Genomic DNA, 25048 nt, shown 5'->3' on the forward strand with positions numbered 1-25048 from the left:
AAACAAAGAGGCTATTGTTATGGGACCCGGCAGAGGCAGCTTGATTTTGTATATATGCACGTTTTATCCATAGCTAGTGGTAATTGGCAAACGAGGAACGCACGCATGTTACGAAATTGTTTGATTTTTATTAAAATGGTCGTGCATGACACACGGATGTGTCCTAAAATACCTTCAAATGTCTAATTTTGAAATTCTTCCATACGATTCATTTTTTCCTCTAACCCAAAAACTTATTTTGATTATTTGAAACTTCTTAGAAATTATGAAGTAATGCGTTCTCACCAAGACAATAAAAAAATGGAGAAAAAGATAAGCATTATGAGATAACTTTGTCAAAGTCAAAGAAATCAATATTCCTTAATTTAAACTAAAAAAAGAAAGAAAAAAAAGTCAAGAAAATGCTGCTTGTACACGCTGGAATTGCCCTATAAAATGGTCGTTCCATCTAGGGGTGTTTCAAAAAAAACCGACCAAAACCGATTAAACCGAAAAACCGAGAAAAAATTAACCGAAAAAACCGAACCGGTAGAAAAAACCGAATAAACCGATTAAAAAATTAAAAAAACCACTCGGTCCGGTTCGGTCTCGGTTTAAGCCTTCTTAAACCGATTAAACCGGACCAAACCGAACCAATTTAATTAAATCTAAAAATATATATTAAAAAAAACATCCTAAACTTAATAATTAATACCCCTTTCCCAAAACCTTTCCAGCTACCCCTCCCCTTTTCCCTCCCCTTTTCCCGGCTTTCCCCTCCCCCCACAAAATAAAACCCAGCACTCCCAATCCCCACCCACACAACCTTTCCCTCTAAACATTTCTAAATCGTGTGATTGCATTGGAATGTCCATCACAAGTGTAGAAGGAGGGTCCCACATCCAGGACCATGATGATTGTTATTACCAAAGCTCTAATTTTTTTCACTTAAATAAGAGGAGAGGACAGGACAGAATAGGACATGTTTTATCTTATTTAATTGATTTCGGTTTTTCTGGTTTTTAAAGCTAAAAAACCGACCCGAACCGAACAAAACCGGTTCGGTTTGAACCGGTTATCGGTTCGGTTCGGGTTATATTAATAAGGAATAGAATTTTCCGGTTCGGTTAAATTTTTATGTTAAAACCGGACCGAACCGGACCGTGAACACCCCTAGTTCCATCCATGCCATCTTGCATCAAATCTCTGTAACTCACCATCTCTCCTATCGAGGAAAAGGAAAAGCACAGAATCTCTGCCTCATTTACAAACTTGCGTTACATTCTTTTGTACCCAAACAAACCTCTGTTTCACACACTAAACCCAAGCCTTATTTATCCAAGTGCCAGCTTCACACACTAAACCCAAGCCTTATTTATCCAAGTGCCAGCTTCAATACTTAGACTGCAATGGGAAGCATTGATGACTTCAGCCGTTATTCTTTCCCAGATGATTTTGTTTTCGGAACATCCTCATCAGCTTACCAGGTACATCCAGACTCTAAATTTTGCTGCTTCTAGTGCAGTAATTAGGAGGGGACAGCAGAACATTGTTTAAAATAATACTAGTTATGTTAATTAATTTTTCGTTATTATTTTATTATGATATGCAGTACGAAGGTGAAACAAACAAACATGGTAGAGGACCGGCTATATGGGACACTTTCACTGAGGAACATACAGGTACCAATCTCTCTCATTAAAATTTGTACTGCCCTCGCTAAAAGTTGAATAGAATTATGTTAATGTCCTAAGAAAACCACCATTATTAACTTTAAAATTAAATAATATTACTTTCAACGTTTGCAGAGAGAATAAATGATCATAGCAACGGAAATGTAGCTGTTTGATTTCTATCATCGCTATAAGGTATGGGAGTTCTTCATCATATTTTCGTTGTGGTTAACTATATGATGTATGCAAGTGTAATTTTTCTTAAAAAAAATTGATAAATGTAACAGGAAGATGTGCAAAGAATGAAAGAAATGGGAATGGATGCTTTCAGATTCTCCATTTCTTGGTCTAGAGTATTACCACGTAAGTTTTTATATTTTTTGAAAATTTGTTCTTAACATAGTGATAATAGTAATCACAATAGCAGGATTTGACTTTGACATCTGTTTTTCACTTACTGAATTTCCATTTGATATATAGCTTTCCATTGGATTTTTTTTTGGAAAATGCAGATGGCAGGTTAAGTGCTGGAGTAAACGAAGAAGGCATCAAATTTTTATAACGATCTCATTGATGACCTCCTTAAGAATGGTTATAACCTTTCCCTTCCCTTCAATTAATCATCACATTTTGCCAAAAATTGATGCGAAAATTCGTATACAACAAAAGGTTTATCTTGGGCGCTCCATCTGATTATATATATGATGTTTTGTAATATATAGGTTTGCAGCCTTACGTCACTCTCTTTCACTGGGATACCCCACAAGCTTTAGAAGATAAAATATGGTGGTTTCTTAAGTCCTAACATTGTGTAAGTAGCAACCTTTCGTTAATGATGCTTCAAATATCCAAACTTGTTGTAGCTTCGAAATATTATAATCTAATCTGTCATTCTGGAGACTTTGTGGACCTATGCTTCTCTAAAATTTAAAACATTCCTATAAATTTTCTCACATAAAACATTGATTTCCAGAAATGATTTCCGAGACTTTGTCGACCTTTGTTTCCAAAAGTTTGGAGACCGAGTGAAGAAAGTGGATTACTTTGAACGAGCCATGGATGTTCAGTGTTCAAGGTTATGACATGGGCACGATGGCACCCGGTAGGATTTCTGTCGTTGTAAATGATCCACACCGATCCTTAAACACTGGTGCCACTGAAGTGTATACGGTTAGCCATCATTTGTTGCTTGCTCATGCTGCGGCAGTGAAACTATACAAGGAAAAATATCAGTCATGTCAAGGTGGACAGATTGGGATAACACTTGTTTCTCACTGGTTTGAACCTTACTCAAAACAGTGAAGCTGATCAAAATGCAACCAAAAGAAGCCTCGACTTCATGCTTGGCTGGTTAGTATTTTTTTATATATATCAAATTCAAAAGTACTTTTCTGAACTCTTAATTCTGCTAGAGAAGACCTGGTATATATGTATAAACAGAAGGTAATCAGTGTTTTTCTTCATGTTGGCAGGTTCATGGATCCTTTAACTAATGGTGACTATCCACGTAACATGCATGATTTTTGTTGGTGGAAGATTGCCCGAGTTCACTGCCGAGGAATCTAAGATGCTGAAGGGATCGTATGATTTTATTGGAATTAATTACTACACAACATATTATGCTCAAAATATTGATGCAAATTATCAGAGTGTTGGATTCATGTCCGATGCTCGTGCTAGTTGGACAGGTAACTAATGATTGATATCTTTTCTTTCTTATTCATCTTATTTTTTTCCAATTACATAACATCAATTAGATGATGTTTTATCAAGTATTAATTCATTCATTTTCTCTGTTTTTTCTTAATTTTTGCAGGAGAGAGAGATGGAATCCCAATAGGTCCACAGGCTGGTGTAAAAATGGCTTTATATTTATCCCGAAGGCATCAGCAGGCTTTTGAATTACACCAAAGACCAATACGGGAACCCAACAATTTACATTACTGAGAATGGTATGGTTGAAATGAACGATCATACATTGTGCTACGTTGAAGCTTCTTAGTACTTCTCTAACACTAAGTGTGTTCTTAATGCTTTATTTTACTGATTTTTTTTCAGGGGTTGATGACGTAAATAGCAATGCTTCATCACTAAAGGAAGCTCTTAATGATCCCATAAGAGAAAAATCTTACAAAGACCACCTCAAGAATGTTTTGAGATCCATCAAGTGAGTTAATTTTTTTCATTTATTAACTAATGATCATTGATAATAAGTTTTTTAATCCATAGCAACAATTATATTATTAGGTTACCAAATCCGTCTAACTGGGATTCAATATCTATTTATTGCAGTGAGCATGGTGTTGATGTTAAGGGATTTTTTTGCTTGGTCTTTAATGGACAATTTCGAATGGGGAAGTGGTTATGCTGTGAGGTTCGGCCTCTACTATGTTGATTTCAAAAATGATTTGAAACGATATCCTAAAAAATCAGTCAAGTGGTTCAAGCAGTTTCTTAGAAGAGACTCCCACAGCCCTATTCCACATACGTATCCTCTGATTACTTCTAATGAAACGTCGAAAATTGAAGATAGTTTGGTTCGGGATGCTAAAAGGCCAAGAAACGCCTGAATTCCTTCGGCAGGATCTGAAGTCAAAGTTGTTAGCATCTGCAAATTGGGCTTTAACGGCTGAGAGATAGAGCTCTCAGCATTAATTAATTCAGCAGAATTTGGTCACCACTTCATTCATTCAAGGCTGTGGTTAAGAATAAAAATTCATGGTTCTGGTTTTCCTTTGTTTTTGTTTAATTATGGTTTTAGAATTTAATTTGATTATTTTACTGTTGTATCATTTTTTTCATTCGATTAATATTGATTATGATTCGTTTAATAATAATACAAATCTTCTGCACCATCATTGATTATGGTTTGTTTAATATTAGTTGTTTTTTTTTCCGAAAGAAAAACGTAATATTTGACCCTAAAAAAAAAAAAAAGAAATGGATGATCAATGAAAACGAATACAAATGAAATGGACAAGCCGAAAAGACCATGAGATTGCAAAGAACAAGATATTCCTATTGATGAAATAAGGCTAGCATATTTTCTATGGCAACACCAAGATATATCCTATCAAGCAACAAATCTAGACCAAATGTGTTTGTGATTATGAAATGAATAAGCAGGTATGTCATAACCCATTTTTGGGTTATTCTCCAAATTCACCTTTTCTCTTCCAAAAAATCTCAAAATATATATTCAGACTAAAATCTTTAAAAATCTAAAAAAATTATAACATTGAGATGAGGATGTCGGAGCGCCCAGAACATGGCTAAAACTTGGTTGAGGAGGTTAGGAAATACAAAGATTGAAAATAGATAGTATATTTTTTGACATATGAAGAGCCATGTTTGACAAAAAAAAATTCAATTTGAAGAAAAAAGGTACAAAAACAAATAATTATGGACTTCATTAAATTTTATTGGAGGTTTAAGTTCATTATAAAAGTTCCAAAGGAAACAGTAACTTTAGTTGCAGCTAAGGGTGACCAAATTTGGAATCATTGTGCTGCTATAGTAGCCTCGACACCTGTTGCTTCAACCTTTTCTATTCTACCTTGAATTGTAACCTTGAATTGTACTAGTATAAGTTGTATGCAATAATATATTTCATTGAAGTTTTTATGATGAAATTACAGTTGATGTAGAATGGCATCTTCTCTTGTTCGCTTTAATTCTTCCCAGTCTCAATCTCAACCTCTTCTTCATATTTTTTTCTATCTTTCCTGAAGTTTTCTTTTTGTTAAAGGAGAGCTTAACAGTATTTTCTCCACCATATTGAATTCCCTCACATCATCTCTCCAACCAGCCTCAACGCTGTGAGGGGTAAAAAAGAATGGGATTAATTGGGAGAGTTTAAAACCTTTTTATTTGATTTTTTATTCTTTTTTTTTCTTGTATTTTTATTTTATATTGATTTATAAAAAGAAAAATTAAAAAAATCAAAAGAAAAAAAAAAGTAAGAAGAAAGAGTCCGTGATCCAATTTCTAAATCTCAATATTGATTCTTGTTGATGATCTTAAAAGCAAATGTATTGTTACACACAAAAGAATCAAATGACATGATCCATAAGTTAGCTTAGATGAGAGATGTTTGTAAGTTGAAGGTTTAATAGTGGAATACAAATAACAACGTTAGCATTGATATTAGCCAATAAAAACATGCTCGTTAAGTTCACATTAAAGACCAAGAGTTACATAATACTACTAACCAAACTAGAGCTTGGAGGTCACCTATACTTGTAAACCATTTAATTGGATTATGCTATTATACTAAAACAACGAACTTATTGAGCAATTTTCTAAATCTATTAATTAGTCTTTATGTAAATCGCAAACCTTGGTACAATGATAAGTATACCGATGAAAAAAAATACTGTTGAGGAGATGCTTTTGCCAAAACTCCCCATGTTTTTTATAAAAATATATTCTTGTACTTGGATAAAAATTTGATGAATGCAAATAAAATAATATCATGCATGTTCAGTTTATAGGTAGGAAAATACTTCAAAACATTTTATTGATTTGATAGCATTGATTAATATTTGTAAATTAATAGTTGATGAAATCCGTTTTGGAAAGTTAGTTCTTGTTAAAAAGGATTGTTCAAGTGGTTTTGATTGCAAAGTATTTAAGTATGATTAAGTATTAATGAGTTACATTCATTGAAACACTAATTCTAAGAAAAAGATCAATAAATTTAGAAAATTGTTTCAACAAGTTCATTGTCTTAGTATAATAGCTTAATCCAATTAAAGTGCTTACAAATTTGTTAAAATTTTGAAACATGCTTGTTGTTTTACCCAATTTTTGACATATGTTTTGATAATTTTTTTTTAAAATAATAATAATAATAAGGGTTTTACATGTGGCTATAACATATAGCATCAGGGCTTAATATTAAGGAAAGTTAATATTCTTACAAACTGAAGAAAGGCTTGACAGAAAGAAAGTTGAGGTTGAAATCCAAACGTGACCAAAATTGAAAGATTTAATTAAGTTTAAGGACTTAATTAAATTTCAAATAGGTTTAATTGACTTAATTAAAGTGAAAATTAAGTTTGAAAGTCAATTGGGCAAAAACTTGGAAGAAATAAATTAATTATATGGACTTACTTATACTTTTAATGGGTCTCGTGGATTCAATAAAGGACTCAATTTAAGAAAATAAAGTTTGGATGCCTAATTCAGATCAATTCGCTATTTTTTTAGCAAGATGGTTATGGAAAAGGGTAACATAGCAGTTCCAATGGGGTTGATCTGTTGATGTCATCTTTTACAAGAAGGATTCCACACGAAAAAATTTAGAAGAGTTAGCCATCTAATTTCTAAATTTCACTATTGATTCTTAAGGATAATCTTAAAAGGAAAGGTATAGTTACACGCTTAGAGGAGAGACGTTTATAGCTTGAAGGTTATTCAGTGGAATACAAGTAACAACATGAGCAATAATATTAACTAATAAAGACCTGTGCTCACTAATAATGCCTATGTAGGATTAGGGTAGTTACAAAATTTAATGAAGGACGCTGTATAGTTAGTTGGAATTGTTCGTTTGTTACTTGCATGGATAGTTAAAACTACTATGTTATTACAATTGTGTTGGAAAAGTAGTAGGAGGATGGAACTGCAGTTGAAGCAGAATTACATCTTCTCTTGTTCGCTTTAATTCATCCCAGTCTCAATCTCAATCTCTTATTCTTCTTCTACTTCTTCTTCTTATCTTTCCTAAAGGGTTTGTTTGTTTGTTTTGTTAAAGGAGAGCTTAACACTATTTTCTCCACCATATTGAATTCCCTCACATCATCTCTCCAACCAGCCTCAACGCTGTGAGGGGTAAAAAAAGAATGGGATTAATTGGGAGAGTTTTAAAACCTTTTATTTTGATTTTTTTTTCTTGTATTTTTCTTTTATATTGATTTAAAAAGAAAAATTTAAAAAAATCAAAAGAAAAAAAAAAGTAAGAAGAAAAGAGTCCGCGATCCAATTTCTAAATCTCAATATTGATTCTTGCTGATGATCTTAAAAGCAAATGTATTGTTACACGCAAAAGAATCAAATGACATGATCGATAAGTTAGCTTAGATGAGAGATGTTTGTAAGTTGAAGGTTTAATAGTGGAATACAAATAACAAACGTTAGCATTGATGTTAGCCAATAAAAAACATGCTCGTTAAGTTCACATTAAAGACCAAGAGTTACATAATACTACTAACCAAACTAGAGCTTGCAGGTCACCTATACTTGTAAACCATTTAATTGGATTATGCTATTATACTAAAACAACGAACTTATTGAGCAATTTTCTAAATCTATTAATTAGTCTTTATGTAAATGTAACTCATAATTACTTAATTATGCTTGAATATGTTTCTATCAAAAACCACTTGAACACTTCTTTTTTAACAAGAACTAACTTCCTGAAACGGATTTCATCAACTCTTAACATACAAATGTTTAATCAATGCTATCAAATCAATAGAATGTGTTGAAGTATTTTCTTACCTATAAATTTGACTTACATGGTATTATTTTATTTGCATCCATCAAATTTGTATCCAAGTACAAGAATATATTTCTCTAAAAAAAATGGGAAGTTCTGGCAGAAGCATCTCCTCAACACTATTTCTTTTTATGGGTATACTTATGATCATTACACCGGGGTTTGCGATTCGTACTAATGAAGAAAATCCAGAGCTTTCTCAACATTTGGAAGAGTGCCACACAAAGGTGACAAAGCGTTGTGCAATAGAAATCTCTAATGGTATATACAACAACAATACTCCATCAGAATATTGTTGCCAAAAGCATATAACAACCGGGAAAGCATGCCATGATGATTTCATAAAACTATTCATTTCAAAAGTTCCGAAGGAAAAGGTAACTTTTGTTGCAGCCAAGGGTGACCAAATCTGGAACCATTGTGCTGCTATTGTAGCCTCGGCACCTGCTGCTTCACCCCTTTCTATTCTACCTTGAATTGTAGGGGTTTAAGTTGTATGCAATAATAGGTGTCTTTATGGTGCAAGGTGACATTGAAGTGATTGGATAACCATTTTTGTTACTTCCATCTTTCTTTCTTTTTTACTATGTTTTGTTTTCTCATAAGACAACCTCATGGGTGGAGCACTTGTTGGATTTGATATAAATGTTTATGCATTTAAATACGAAGCTTTATTTTCATTTTGTCATAAGACAACCTAACGGGTCGAGCATTTGTTGGATTTGATATAAATATTTATGTATTTAGATATGAAGTTTTATTTTTATTTTCTCATAAATGGGCTGAGCTCGGGACACAATAATTTTGTGGATTGTAATAATAAAAAAAAAAATCTTTTCCCAAGTTTTACTTTCATTTTATTCCTCTTACATTGGGTTTTGTTTTAGGATCAAACTTGATGGTCTGTTTCACTTGGGTTTATATAGGGTTCCAGCGGTGTCAAGGAAAAAATCTTACACTCAGTTGATGCTTGATATCATAACCCAATTTTCGGATCTCCCCAAGATTATTTGATAAAAAAAGTACATTTTTTTCATTTAAAAAATCTAAAAAACTCATAAAATAAAAATTCAAAAATATTTTTTGAAAACGAGGAGATAAGTTTATAAGCTTTAACAGGTCAAAAAGCCAGAAGAATAGTTCACATCGTGAGTATTCTTACAAGACAAACTGAAGAAAGGCTTGACAGAAAGAAAGTTGAGGTTGAAATCCAAACGTGACCAAAATTGAAAGATTTAATTAAGTTTAAGGACTTAATTAAATTTCAAATAGGTTTAATTGACTTAATTAAAGTGAAAATTAAGTTTTTGAAAGTCAATTGGGCAAAACTTGGAAGAAATAATTAATTATATGGACTTACTTATACTTTTTAATGGGTCTCGTGGATTCAATAAAGGACTCAATTTAAGAAAAATAAAAGTTTGGATGCCTAATTCAGATCAATTCGCTATTTTTTAGCAAGATGGTTATGGAAAAGGGTAACATAGCAGTTCCAATGGGGTTGATCTGTTGATGTCATCTTTACAAGAAGGATTCCACACGAAAAAATTTAGAAGAGTTAGCCATCTAATTTCTAAATTTCACTATTGATTCTTAAGGATAATCTTAAAAGGAAAGGTATAGTTTACACGCTTAGAGGAGAGACGTTTATAGCTTGAAGGTTATTCAGTGGAATACAAGTAACAACATGAGCAATAATATTAACTAATAAAGACCTGTGCTCACTAATAATGCCTATGTAGGATTAGGGTAGTTACAAAATTTAATGAAGGACGCTGTATAGTTAGTTGGAATTGTTCGTTTGTTACTTGCATGGATAGTTAAACTACTATGTATTACAATTGTGTTGGAAAAGTAGTAGGAGGATGGAACTGCAGTTGAAGCAGAATTACATCTTCTCTTGTTCGCTTTAATTCATCCCAGTCTCAATCTCAATCTCTTATTCTTCTTCTACTTCTTCTTCTTATCTTTCCTAAAGGGTTTGTTTGTTTGTTTTGTTAAAGGAGAGCTTAACACTATTTTCTCCACCATATTGAATTCCCTCACATCATCTCTCCAACCAGCCTCAACGCTGTGAGGGGTAAAAAAAGAATGGGATTAATTGGGAGAGTTTAAAACCTTTTTATTTGATTTTTTTTTCTTGTATTTTTCTTTTATATTGATTTATAAAAAGAAAAAATTAAAAAAATCAAAAGAAAAAAAAAAGTAAGAAGAAAGAGTCTGCGATCCAATTTCTAAATCTCAATATTGATTCTTGCTGATGATCTTAAAAGCAAATGTATTGTTACACGCAAAAGAATCAAATGACATGATCGATAAGTTAGCTTAGATGAGAGATGTTTGTAAGTTGAAGGTTTAATAGTGGAATACAAATAACAACGTTAGCATTGATGTTAGCCAATAAAAACATGCTCGTTAAGTTCACATTAAAGACCAAGAGTTACATAATACTACTAACCAAACTAGAGCTTGCAGGTCACCTATACTTGTAAACCATTTAATTGGATTATGCTATTATACTAAAACAACGAACTTATTGAGCAATTTTCTAAATCTATTAATTAGTCTTTATGTAAATGTAACTCATAATTACTTAATTATGCTTGAATATGTTTCTATCAAAACCACTTGAACACTTCTTTTTAACAAGAACTAACTTCCTGAAACGGATTTCATCAACTCTTAACATACAAATGTTAATCAATGCTATCAAATCAATAGAATGTGTTGAAGTATTTTCTTACCTATAAATTTGACTTACATGGTATTATTTTATTTGCATCCATCAAATTTGTATCCAAGTACAAGAATATATTTCTCTAAAAAAAAATGGGAAGTTCTGGCAGAAGCATCTCCTCAACACTATTTCTTTTTATGGGTATACTTATGATCATTACACCGGGGTTTGCGATTCGTACTAATGAAGAAAATCCAGAGCTTTCTCAACATTTGGAAGAGTGCCACACAAAGGTGACAAAGCGTTGTGCAATAGAAATCTCTAATGGTATATACAACAACAATACTCCATCAGAATATTGTTGCCAAAAGCATATAACAACCGGGAAAGCATGCCATGATGATTTCATAAAACTATTCATTTCAAAAGTTCCGAAGGAAAAGGTAACTTTTGTTGCAGCCAAGGGTGACCAAATCTGGAACCATTGTGCTGCTATTGTAGCCTCGGCACCTGCTGCTTCACCCCTTTCTATTCTACCTTGAATTGTAGGGGTTTAAGTTGTATGCAATAATAGGTGTCTTTATGGTGCAAGGTGACATTGAAGTGATTGGATAACCATTTTGTTACTTCCATCTTTCTTTCTTTTTTACTATGTTTTGTTTTCTCATAAGACAACCTCATGGGTGGAGCACTTGTTGGATTTGATATAAATGTTTATGCATTTAAATACGAAGCTTTATTTTCATTTTGTCATAAGACAACCTAACGGGTCGAGCATTTGTTGGATTTGATATAAATATTTATGTATTTAGATATGAAGTTTTATTTTTATTTTCTCATAAATGGGCTGAGCTCGGGACACAATAATTTTGTGGATTGTAATAATAAAAAAAAAAAATCTTTTCCCAAGTTTTACTTTCATTTTATTCCTCTTACATTGGGTTGTTTTAGGATCAAACTTGATGGTCTGTTTCACTTGGGTTTATATAGGGTTCCAGCGGTGTCAAGGAAAAAAATCTTACACTCAGTTGATGCTTGATATCATAACCCAATTTCGGATCTCCCAAGATTATTTGATAAAAAAACATTTTTTCATTTAAAAATCTAAAAAACTCATAAAATAAAAATTCAAAAATATTTTTTTGAAACGAGGAGATAAGTTTATAAGCTTTAACAGGTCAAAAAGCCAGAAGAATAGTCACATCGTGATATTCTTACAAGACAAACTGAAGAAAGGCTTGACAGAAAGAAAGTTGAGGTTGAAATCCAAACGTGACCAAAATTGAAAGATTTAATTAAGTTTAAGGACTTAATTAAATTTCAAATAGGTTTAATTGACTTAATTAAAGTGAAAATTAAGTTTGAAAGTCAATTGGGCAAAACTTGGAAGAAATAATTAATTATATGGACTTACTTATACTTTTAATGGGTCTCGTGGATTCAATAAAGGACTCAATTTAAGAAAAATAAAGTTTGGATGCCTAATTCAGATCAATTCGCTATTTTTTAGCAAGATGGTTATGGAAAAGGGTAACATAGCAGTTCCAATGGGGTTGATCTGTTGATGTCATCTTTACAAGAAGGATTCCACAGGAAAAAATTTAGAAGAGTTAGCCATCTAATTTCTAAATTTCACTATTGATTCTTAAGGATAATCTTAAAAGGAAAGGTATAGTTACACGCTTAGAGGAGAGACGTTTATAGCTTGAAGGTTATTCAGTGGAATACAAGTAACAACATTAGCAATAATATTAACTAATAAAGACCTGTGCTCACTAATAATGCCTATGTAGGATTAGGGTAGTTACAAAATTTAATGAAGGACGTTGTATAGTTAGTTGGAATTGTTCGTTTGTTACTTGCATGGATAGTTAAACTACTATGTATTACAATTGTGTTGGAAAAGTAGTAGGAGGATGGAACTGCAGTTGAAGCAGAATTACATCTTCTCTTGTTCGCTTTAATTCTTCCCAGTCTCAATCTCAATCTCAATCTCTTATTCTTCTTCTACTTCTTCTTCTTATCTTTCCTAAAGGGTTTGTTTGTTTGTTTGTTTTGTTAAAGGAGAGCTTAACACTATTTTCTCCACCATATTGAATTCCCTCACATCATCTCTCCAACCAGCCTCAACGCTGTGAGGGGTAAAAAAGAATGGGATTAATTGGGAGAGTTTAAAACCTTTTTATTTGATTTTTTTTTCTTGTATTTTTCTTTTATATTGATTTATAAAAAGAAAAATTAAAAAAATCAAAAGAAAAAAAAAAGTAAGAAGAAAGAGTCCGCGATCCAATTTCTAAATCTCAATATTGATTCTTGCTGATGATCTTAAAAGCAAATGTATTGTTACACGCAAAAGAATCAAATGACATGATCGATAAGTTAGCTTAGATGAGAGATGTTTGTAAGTTGAAGGTTTAATAGTGGAATACAAATAACAACGTTAGCATTGATGTTAGCCAATAAAAACATGCTCGTTAAGTTCACATTAAAGACCAAGAGTTACATAATACTACTAACCAAACTAGAGCTTGCAGGTCACCTATACTTGTAAACCATTTAATTGGATTATGCTATTATACTAAAACAACGAACTTATTGAGCAATTTTCTAAATCTATTAATTAGTCTTTATGTAAATGTAACTCATAATTACTTAATTATGCTTGAATATGTTTCTATCAAAACCACTTGAACACTTCTTTTTAACAAGAACTAACTTCCTGAAACGGATTTCATCAACTCTTAACATACAAATGTTAATCAATGCTATCAAATCAATAGAATGTGTTGAAGTATTTTCTTACCTATAAATTTGACTTACATGGTATTATTTTATTTGCATCCATCAAATTTTTATCCAAGTACAAGAATATATTTCTCTAAAAAAAAATGGGAAGTTCTGGCAGAAGCATCTCCTCAACACTATTTCTTTTTATGGGTATACTTATGATCATTACACCGGGGTTTGCGATTCGTACTAATGAAGAAAATCCAGAGCTTTCTCAACATTTGGAAGAGTGCCACACAAAGGTGACAAAGCGTTGTGCAATAGAAATCTCTAATGGTATATACAACAACAATACTCCATCAGAATATTGTTGCCAAAAGCATATAACAACCGGGAAAGCATGCCATGATGATTTCATAAAACTATTCATTTCAAAAGTTCCGAAGGAAAAGGTAACTTTTGTTGCAGCCAAGGGTGACCAAATCTGGAACCATTGTGCTGCTATTGTAGCCTCGGCACCTGCTGCTTCACCCCTTTCTATTCTACCTTGAATTGTAGGGGTTTAAGTTGTATGCAATAATAGGTGTCTTTATGGTGCAAGGTGACATTGAAGTGATTGGATAACCATTTTGTTACTTCCATCTTTCTTTCTTTTTTACTATGTTTTGTTTTCTCATAAGACAACCTCATGGGTGGAGCACTTGTTGGATTTGATATAAATGTTTATGCATTTAAATACGAAGCTTTATTTTCATTTTGTCATAAGACAACCTAACGGGTCGAGCATTTGTTGGATTTGATATAAATATTTATGTATTTAGATATGAAGTTTTATTTTTATTTTCTCATAAATGGGCTGAGCTCAGGACACAATAATTTTGTGGATTGTAATAATAAAAAAAAAAATCTTTTCCCAAGTTTTACTTTCATTTTATTCCTCTTACATTGGGTTGTTTTAGGATCAAACTTGATGGTCTGTTTCACTTGGGTTTATATAGGGTTCCAGCGGTGTCAAGGAAAAAATCTTACACTCAGTTGATGCTTGATATCATAACCCAATTTCGGATCTCCCAAGATTATTTGATAAAAAAGTACATTTTTTCATTTAAAAATCTAAAAAACTCATAAAATAAAAATTCAAAAATATTTTTTGAAACGAGGAGATAAGTTTATAAGCTTTAACAGGTCAAAAAGCCAGAAGAATAGTCACATCGTGATATTCTTACAAGACAAACTGAAGAAAGGCTTGACAGAAAGAAAGTTGAGGTTGAAATCCAAACGTGACCAAAATTGAAAGATTTAATTAAGTTTAAGGACTTAATTAAATTTCAAATAGGTTTAATTGACTTAATTAAAGTGAAAATTAAGTTTGAAAGTCAATTGGGCAAAACTTGGAAGAAATAATTAATTATATGGACTTACTTATACTTTTAATGGGTCTCGTGGATTCAATAAAGGACTCAATTTAAGAAAAATAAAGTTTGGATGCCTAATTCAGATCAATTCGCTATTTTTTAGCAAGATGGTTATGGAAAAGGGTAACATAGCAGTTCCAATGGGGTTGATCTGTTGATGTCATCTTTACAAGAAGGATTCCACAGGAAAAAATTTAGAAGAGTTAGCCATCTAATTTCTAAATTTCACTATTGATTCTTAAGGATAATCTTAAAAGGAAAGGTATTTTTACACGTTTAGAGGAGAGACGTTTATAGCTTGAAGGTTATTCAGTTGAATACAAGTAACAACATGAGCAATAATATTAACTAATAAAGACCTGTGCTCACTAATAATGCCTATGTAGGATTAGGGTAGTTACAAAATTTAATGAAGGACGCTGTATAGTTAGTTGGAATTGTTCGTTTGTTACTTGCATGGATAGTTAAACTACTATGTATTACAATTGTGTTGGAAAAGTAGTAGGAGGATGGAACTGCAGTTGAAGCAGAATTACATCTTCTCTTGTTCGCTTTAATTCATCCCAGTCTCAATCTCAATCTCTTATTCTTCTTCTACTTCTTCTTCTTATCTTTCCTAAAGGGTTTGTTTGTTTGTTTTGTTAAAGGAGAGCTTAACACTATTTTCTCCACCATATTGAATTCCCTCACATCATCTCTCCAACCAGCCTCAACGCTGTGAGGGGTAAAAAAGAATGGGATTAATTGGGAGAGTTTAAAACCTTTTTATTTGATTTTTTTTTCTTGTATTTTTCTTTTATATTGATTTATAAAAAGAAAAATTAAAAAAATCAAAAGAAAAAAAAAAAAGTAAGAAGAAAGAGTCCGCGATCCAATTTCTAAATCTCAATATTGATTCTTGCTGATGATCTTAAAAGCAAATGTATTGTTACACGCAAAAGAATCAAATGACATGATCGATAAGTTAGCTTAGATGAGAGATGTTTGTAAGTTGAAGGTTTAATAGTGGAATACAAATAACAACGTTAGCATTGATGTTAGCCAATAAAAACATGCTCGTTAAGTTCACATTAAAGACCAAGAGTTACATAATACTACTAACCAAACTAGAGCTTGCAGGTCACCTATACTTGTAAACCATTTAATTGGATTATGCTATTATACTAAAACAACGAACTTATTGAGCAATTTTCTAAATCTATTAATTAGTCTTTATGTAAATGTAACTCATAATTACTTAATTATGCTTGAATATGTTTCTATCAAAACCACTTGAACACTTCTTTTTAACAAGAACTAACTTCCTGAAACGGATTTCATCAACTCTTAACATACAAATGTTAATCAATGCTATCAAATCAATAGAATGTGTTGAAGTATTTTCTTACCTATAAATTTGACTTACATGGTATTATTTTATTTGCATCCATCAAATTTTTATCCAAGTACAAGAATATATTTCTCTAAAAAAAATGGGAAGTTCTGGCAGAAGCATCTCCTCAACACTATTTCTTTTTATGGGTATACTTATGATCATTACACCGGGGTTTGCGATTCGTACTAATGAAGAAAATCCAGAGCTTTCTCAACATTTGGAAGAGTGCCACACAAAGGTGACAAAGCGTTGTGCAATAGAAATCTCTAATGGTATATACAACAACAATACTCCATCAGAATATTGTTGCCAAAAAGCATATAACAACCGGGAAAGCATGCCATGATGATTTCATAAAACTATTCATTTCAAAAGTTCCGAAGGAAAAGGTAACTTTTGTTGCAGCCAAGGGTGACCAAATCTGGAACCATTGTGCTGCTATTGTAGCCTCGGCACCTGCTGCTTCACCCCTTTCTATTCTACCTTGAATTGTAGGGGTTTAAGTTGTATGCAATAATAGGTGTCTTTATGGTGCAAGGTGACATTGAAGTGATTGGATAACCATTTTGTTACTTCCATCTTTCTTTCTTTTTTACTATGTTTTGTTTTCTCATAAGACAACCTCATGGGTGGAGCACTTGTTGGATTTGATATAAATGTTTATGCATTTAAATACGAAGCTTTATTTTCATTTTGTCATAAGACAACCTAACGGGTCGAGCATTTGTTGGATTTGATATAAATATTTATGTATTTAGATATGAAGTTTTATTTTTATTTTCTCATAAATGGGCTGAGCTCGGGACACAATAATTTTGTGGATTGTAATAAAAAAAAAAAAAAATCTTTTCCCAAGTTTTACTTTCATTTTATTCCTCTTACATTGGGTTGTTTTAGGATCAAACTTGATGGTCTGTTTCACTTGGGTTTATATAGGGTTCCAGCGGTGTCAAGGAAAAAATCTTACACTCAGTTGATGCTTGATATCATAACCCAATTTCGGATCTCCCAAGATTATTTGATAAAAAAGTACATTTTTTCATTTAAAAATCTAAAAAACTCATAAAATAAAAATTCAAAAATATTTTTTGAAACGAGGAGATAAGTTTATAAGCTTTAACAGGTCAAAAAAGCCAGAAGAATAGTCACATCGTGATATTCTTACAAGACAAACTGAAGAAAGGCTTGACAGAAAGAAAGTTGAGGTTGAAATCCAAACGTGACCAAAATTGAAAGATTTAATTAAGTTTAAGGACTTAATTAAATTTCAAATAGGTTTAATTGACTTAATTAAAGTGAAAATTAAGTTTGAAAGTCAATTGGGCAAAACTTGGAAGAAATAATTAATTATATGGACTTACTTATACTTTTAATGGGTCTCGTGGATTCAATAAAGGACTCAATTTAAGAAAAATAAAGTTTGGATGCCTAATTCAGATCAATTCGCTATTTTTTTAGCAAGATGGTTATGGAAAAGGGTAACATAGCAGTTCCAATGGGGTTGATCTGTTGATGTCATCTTTACAAGAAGGATTCCACACGAAAAAATTTAGAAGAGTTAGCCATCTAATTTCTAAATTTCACTATTGATTCTTAAGGATAATCTTAAAAGGAAAGGTATAGTTACACGCTTAGAGGAGAGACGTTTATAGCTTGAAGGTTATTCAGTGGAATACAAGTAACAACATGAGCAATAATATTAACTAATAAAGACCTGTGCTCACTAATAATGCCTATGTAGGATTAGGGTAGTTACAAAATTTAATGAAGGACGCTGTATAGTTAGTTGGAATTGTTCGTTTGTTACTTGCATGGATAGTTAAACTACTATGTATTACAATTGTGTTGGAAAAGTAGTAGGAGGATGGAACTGCAGTTGAAGCAGAATTACATCTTCTCTTGTTCGCTTTAATTCATCCCAGTCTCAATCTCAATCTCTTATTCTTCTTCTACTTCTTCTTCTTATCTTTCCTAAAGGGTTTGTTTGTTTGTTTTGTTAAAGGAGAGCTTAACACTATTTTCTCCACCATATTGAATTCCCTCACATCATCTCTCCAACCAGCCTCAACGCTGTGAGGGGTAAAAAAGAATGGGATTAATTGGGAGAGTTTAAAACCTTTTTATTTGATTTTTTTTTCTTGTATTTTTCTTTTATATTGATTTATAAAAAGAAAAATTAAAAAAAATCAAAAGAAAAAAAAAAGTAAGAAGAAAGAGTCCGCGATCCAATTTCTAAATCTCAATATTGATTCTTGCTGATGATCTTAAAAGCAAATGTATTGTTACACGCAAAAGAATCAAATGACATGATCGATAAGTTAGCTTAGATGAGAGATGTTTGTAAGTTGAAGGTTTAATAGTGGAATACAAATAACAACGTTAGCATTGATGTTAGCCAATAAAAAACATGCTCGTTAAGTTCACATTAAAGACCAAGAGTTACATAATACTACTAACCAAACTAGAGCTTGCAGGTCACCTATACTTGTAAACCATTTAATTGGATTATGCTATTATACTAAAACAACGAACTTATTGAGCAATTTTCTAAATCTATTAATTAGTCTTTATGTAAATGTAACTCATAATTACTTAATTATGCTTGAATATGTTTCTATCAAAACCACTTGAACACTTCTTTTTAACAAGAACTAACTTCCTGAAACGGATTTCATCAACTCTTAACATACAAATGTTAATCAATGCTATCAAATCAATAGAATGTGTTGAAGTATTTTCTTACCTATAAATTTGACTTACATGGTATTATTTTATTTGCATCCATCAAATTTTTATCCAAGTACAAGAATATATTTCTCTAAAAAAAAATGGGAAGTTCTGGCAGAAGCATCTCCTCAACACTATTTCTTTTTATGGGTATACTTATGATCATTACACCGGGGTTTGCGATTCGTACTAATGAAGAAAATCCAGAGCTTTCTCAACATTTGGAAGAGTGCCACACAAAGGTGACAAAGCGTTGTGCAATAGAAATCTCTAATGGTATATACAACAACAATACTCCATCAGAATATTGTTGCCAAAAGCATATAACAACCGGGAAAGCATGCCATGATGATTTCATAAAACTATTCATTTCAAAAGTTCCGAAGGAAAAGGTAACTTTTGTTGCAGCCAAGGGTGACCAAATCTGGAACCATTGTGCTGCTATTGTAGCCTCGGCACCTGCTGCTTCACCCCTTTCTATTCTACCTTGAATTGTAGGGGTTTAAGTTGTATGCAATAATAGGTGTCTTTATGGTGCAAGGTGACATTGAAGTGATTGGATAACCATTTTGTTACTTCCATCTTTCTTTCTTTTTTACTATGTTTTGTTTTCTCATAAGACAACCTCATGGGTGGAGCACTTGTTGGATTTGATATAAATGTTTATGCATTTAAATACGAAGCTTTATTTTCATTTTGTCATAAGACAACCTAACGGGTCGAGCATTTGTTGGATTTGATATAAATATTTATGTATTTAGATATGAAGTTTTATTTTTATTTTCTCATCAATGGGCTGAGCTCGGGACACAATAATTTTGTGGATTGTAATAATAATAAAAAAAAATCTTTTCCCAAGTTTTACTTTCATTTTATTCCTCTTACATTGGGTTGTTTTAGGATCAAACTTGATGGTCTGTTTCACTTGGGTTTATATAGGGTTCCAGCGGTGTCAAGGAAAAAAATCTTACACTCAGTTGATGCTTGATATCATAACCCAATTTCGGATCTCCCAAGATTATTTGATAAAAAAGTACATTTTTTCATTTAAAAATCTAAAAAACTCATAAAATAAAAATTCAAAAATATTTTCTGAAACGAGGAGATAAGTTTATAAGCTTTAACAGGTCAAAAAGCCAAAAGAATAGTCACATCGTGATATTCTTACAAGACAAACTGAAGAAAGGCTTGACAGAAAGAAAGTTGAGGTTGAAATCCAAACGTGACCAAAATTGAAAGATTTAATTAAGTTTAAGGACTTAATTAAATTTCAAATAGGTTTAATTGACTTATTTAAAGTGCAAATTACGTTTGAAAGTCAATTGGGCAAAACTTGATGGTCTGTTTCACTTGGGTTTATATAGGGTTCTAGCGGTGTCAAGGAAAAAATATGACGCTCGGTTAATGCTTGATATCATAACCCAATTTCATATCTCCCAAAATTATTTGATAAAAAAGTACATTTTTTCATTTAAAAATCTAAAAAAACTCATAAATTAAAAATTCAAAAATATTTTTAATCTTAGTGCTCCTACCATTTTGTGTGATAATTTTAGTGATACCTATCTCTTTGTATATCCTATCTTTCATGCTCGTACTAAGCATGTTGAAGTGGATTATCACTTTTTCCGTGTTCGTGTTGCCAAGAAAGATATTAAAATTCGTTTAGTTCCCTCTCGGAATCAACTTTTCGATGTCTTCACTAAACCGCTTCTTGTTGCATCCTTTACTGCTTTTCGTTTCAAGCTTTGGGTTGATCCCCCACCCTCAACTTGAGGGGGCATATTATTGAATGTATATCATGTATCTATCAGAATAGAAAATTAATATAGGATGTTGTAATCCCTATAGTTACTGTAGTGTTCTGCTGTGTGTATATAAATAGAAAGGTTGGCTAAGGCATAACCTAATACATTCCATTATTCTCAACTGTTCTTGTTAAAAAGGAGTGTTCAAGTGGTTTTGAGTGCAAAGTATTTAAGTATAATTATGTACTTAAGTATAATTAAGCATTCATTGAAACACTAATTCTAAGAAAAAGATTGATAAATTTAGAAAATTGTTCAATAAGTTCATTGTCTTAGTATAATAGCTTAATCCAATTAAAGTGCTTACAAATTTGTTAAAATTTTGAAACATTCTGACATCCATTGCATGCTAATTAAATGGTTTACAAATAGAGATAACATACAAACTATAGTTACATTAATATTATTATGTAACTCTTATTCTTTAATGTAGGTTTAATGTGAACTTAACCTATGTATTTATCTTACCTTAAATGTAATTAGTACCAGTAATAAAATGCTACAGCACAATATAAGAGATTATGAACAAGTTTTGGAGTTCTCAACTAATCGAGTCTATCTTCTATATATTTCATGGATCCCTAAGATTTGTGAAAATTCTAGAACTTTGCCAAGTTGCCCCAACCTGAAACTCACCCAAGTCAGTCACGGACTCCTCTCTCCCTCTCACCTTCCTAGGCATTGCTTGGTTCAAATTTCCTCCAGCTCAACGAATTATATTTTATGAGCTCACCGAGTCAAGTTAAACCTTATTCAATTTAGTAATACTCCCCAGGCTCAAAAAATTACTCTCCCAAACACTATTCCACAATCTCCCACTTGTTGTCCACCTAGTGTGGCTAGAAAACTCCCCAAAACCCATCCTCTTATACACTTCAAGTGATGCAATTTCACAAGCCATAGCCGAGTCAAATGCAGACATGGGTCATCTCTCAGGAATGAAACTCGGCAAGCCATCAAATTGTTTCCATATTTCCCTGAGCTGCCTACATCTGACACTAAAGCTTCAGTGATTGCTTTGCAAATAATAGTGTTTCTTAACAAAGGGTTTTCTATTACCATCGTTTGTCATCATGGAATTCTTGATAGGAAATCTGCTACAACTTTCATCAAGGCATATGCTTATATATGGAAACACTTAGAATATGATCAATAACCTTTGTTACCTAGTGAGCTAACCCAATTTTTGGTCAGGGGAGTTATCAAGGATGCATATGGACTTGAAATGATCTTCTTGAACCAATGGTTATCACTGACCAGGTCGGATATAAAGACAAAAACAATAAAAATAAAATTTATTTAGTTTAAGAGACAGAGATAATATAATGACTCTCGGGCTTTCAAGAGCTTTATCCTCATTTCCAATAATCAAGTACCTTAGACTTTATTTGCAAAGCCCAAAACTCTATTCCACAGCATGATTTTGTGTTAATGGTCAGATATAATAGTTTCTTTTATTGCCACCTCTTAAGTTTCAATTCATTAAACTTTCCAGGTTTCTCACCATGCATGATAGAAGATGATTGTAGAATTATCACTACCAAAATAGTACTTGTGTAAGAAACATTGATTGGCATAACCAAATCTTGAGTAGAATGAGTAGAAGACACTATATAATCTATAAAAAAAATAGTCAATAATATTTATAAATAAATATTTTAGCTCCACAATAAACAAGTAATAAAATTAAAACATGTAAAAGAGGAACTTTTAAAATAAAAATATTTAAACTATGAAAGATAAAATCCACAATCATTCATTTTCTTGGGTTACTATGTTAAGCCCTATCTTATTCACTAAGATTTATTCAATTATCATTATTTCATTTATAAATTGTATCGTATACAAAAATAGTATTATATGAATAATACTTTCAATATGTAAGTTCCCAAAACAACGGTTGGGCCAACATCGGTTATTTTTCAAAAACCAAAAAAGAATTCCAATTTTTTTTCTCAAAAATCCTTTCAAAATTTATGATTTTCTCATGTATTTTTCTACCAATTTTGATTAATAATTAGTTTATATTTATACTATAAAAATATAAATCAGGTATTAGAATACCCGACTTTCTCTGAAATATTGCAAAAAAAATTGTATAGAAAAAAAAACAATAAAACAATATCTTGTTTTTATGCATGCAACCAAGTCTCTTAAAAAATATAAGAAATTTCATACGTATTTTCATACAAAACAAAAATTAAAAAGAAATATGAATTAGCATATATTTTTTTCTTTTAATAACCAGTTTATTATAGTCATGAGAATTAGGCCCATATTTCAAAAATACCATAAAAATATCTTATTTTTATGCATGCAACCAAGTCTCTCAAAAAATATAAGAAATTTCATATCCTATTTTCATACAAAACAAAAATTAAAAAGAAATATGAATTAGCATGCATTTCTGGCTTTAATAACCATTTTATTAAAGCCATGAGAACTAGGCTTATATATACCAAAAAAATATTTTGTTAAACGTATTCTTGATATTAAAAAGATAGTTTCTTTTATATATACATTAGAACATATATGTTTTTACCCGATAAGATATGAATCTTGTTACAGATTAGGACTTTTTTAAAACCTTAGATAGACCAACAATTAGAAAACACGACAATACCTTACTTTTTTATCAGACAATTAAACAATGCAGCTTACCTTAGGTAGGGCGTATTTGTGGTGTTAATAGCTTTCCTTTATGCAACCCATCCCTATACCCAATCTCTAAGACCAATTAGGGTTTCTAGTGACCAAAATAGTAGGTGGCGACTCTCATTCCTGCTTTTCACAGATAAAAGATAAGAATTCCTTGTCTCCTCCAATTTCTTTATTTCTAGATATATACATGAAGTGGAATATCGCCGCAACGCCACACATGTGCGATATATATTATTTTATTCGAACTTTTTTCTTATGCCCCAAAATGGGTAATAACAAGAATATCCCAGTAATTAAGTTCGCAATGCTTATTATTACAAAAAAGGATAAAAAAGAATGTGATGTTATGAGCCAGTTGAGTTTCAATTATGATCCCACTAAGGTAGCATTTCATTACTATTTGAAGAAAAAATAAAGAAACGAAGACAATAAAGATTGAGGAGACAATATAAAAAGAAGATGAAGATAAAATTGTATTTGGTAGTGGTGTACAAGACAAAGTATTTGTCTTTGTATTATGCTTGGTTATGGTCAACAAGACAAAATAAAATATGAAAAATATCTATTTTACCATTAATATGTCAAACTTATATATTTTAAAAGTAACTAGATTTTTTTTTTTACTTTAGTTTATATTGAGTGTCAGAATTAATAATATTATAATAACTCTAGTTATAAAACCAGGATTGTCCATGTGGGTTGACCCGAAACCTTGTTGACCCAATGTGTAGATTGCATCGAGTTTAAGAAAAATAGAGTAATAATTAATTTGACCAGACTCAATCAAAATCCCAGGTCGACCCGGGATAAAACACAAGTTAAGAACCCGTTGACTTTTTATGAATTTTTTTGTGGTAAAAACAAGGTTGCTTTTATTATTTTTAATTTTTTTTAAGGTTAACCAGTATGGCCTTCCCAACTTGTAACCGAGACTTTGCCTTTGACGAACTCTTAAGTCAGGTTTAAAAACTATGATAATAATCACTTTTATCTATACATTGACTCTAGTTAACCTCAGTTCACCCTATAGACCCGTGACCCGAGCCTTCCCTTAATTGACTTCTAAATTGGGTTTTAAAACTATTAGAATAACAACTTTTATTCTTTTATTGACTTGGATTAACCCTAGTTAATCCTCTCGATCTGTGACTCGGGCTTTCCTTTAGTTAAATTTTGAATTAAGTTTTAAAAATATAATAATAACCACTTTTATTCTTTCATTGACTTGGATTAACCTTGGTTAACCCTCTCGATTTGTGACTCGGATCTTCCTTTAGTTAACTCTCGAATTGAGTTTTAAAAATATGACAATAATCAGTTTTATTGTTATATTGATCCAGATTAACTCGGGTTGATCCTCTCAATATATAACTTAATTAAGCTTTGCCTAGATTGATTTTCAATTTAAATTTTAAAATTATAATAATAACTGTTTTATCTGATGTTTCATCTGCTTTTAATTTGATCATGACCAAAGAGTATACAATTGGGATGCGGCTGCTGG

At 31.7% G+C, this 25048-nt stretch overlaps 1 protein-coding gene and 1 pseudogene across 4 annotated transcripts; both read left to right on the forward strand.

The window, feature by feature from the left end:
* The first annotated feature begins 1181 nt into the window (after positions 1-1181).
* LOC140954241 (uncharacterized) lies at positions 1182-25040 on the forward strand. Of its 4 annotated transcripts, XR_012169661.1 has the most exons (5): positions 1182-1466; positions 1592-1661; positions 1788-1847; positions 1940-2015; positions 2165-2200. XR_012169661.1 is itself a non-coding variant. In XM_073408606.1 (3 exons), the coding sequence occupies exons 1-3, from the start codon at positions 1389-1391 to the stop codon at positions 8628-8630; spliced, it is 441 nt and encodes a 146-aa protein (XP_073264707.1). In that variant the 5' UTR covers positions 1182-1388; the 3' UTR covers positions 8631-8686. The 4 variants fall into 4 exon arrangements, 1 of the variants encoding a protein (XP_073264707.1); XR_012169663.1 differs by lacking the exons at positions 1788-1847; positions 1940-2015; positions 2165-2200 and adding an exon at positions 25022-25040; XR_012169662.1 differs by lacking the exons at positions 1788-1847; positions 1940-2015; positions 2165-2200 and adding an exon at positions 8215-8686.
* On the forward strand, positions 1964-4507 carry LOC118039030 (beta-glucosidase 12-like; annotated as a pseudogene).
* Positions 25041-25048: the final 8 nt, after the last annotated feature.

This window comes from Populus alba, chromosome 4, assembly GCF_005239225.2.
Source record: "Populus alba chromosome 4, ASM523922v2, whole genome shotgun sequence".
Lineage (NCBI taxonomy): Eukaryota > Viridiplantae > Streptophyta > Magnoliopsida > Malpighiales > Salicaceae > Populus > Populus alba.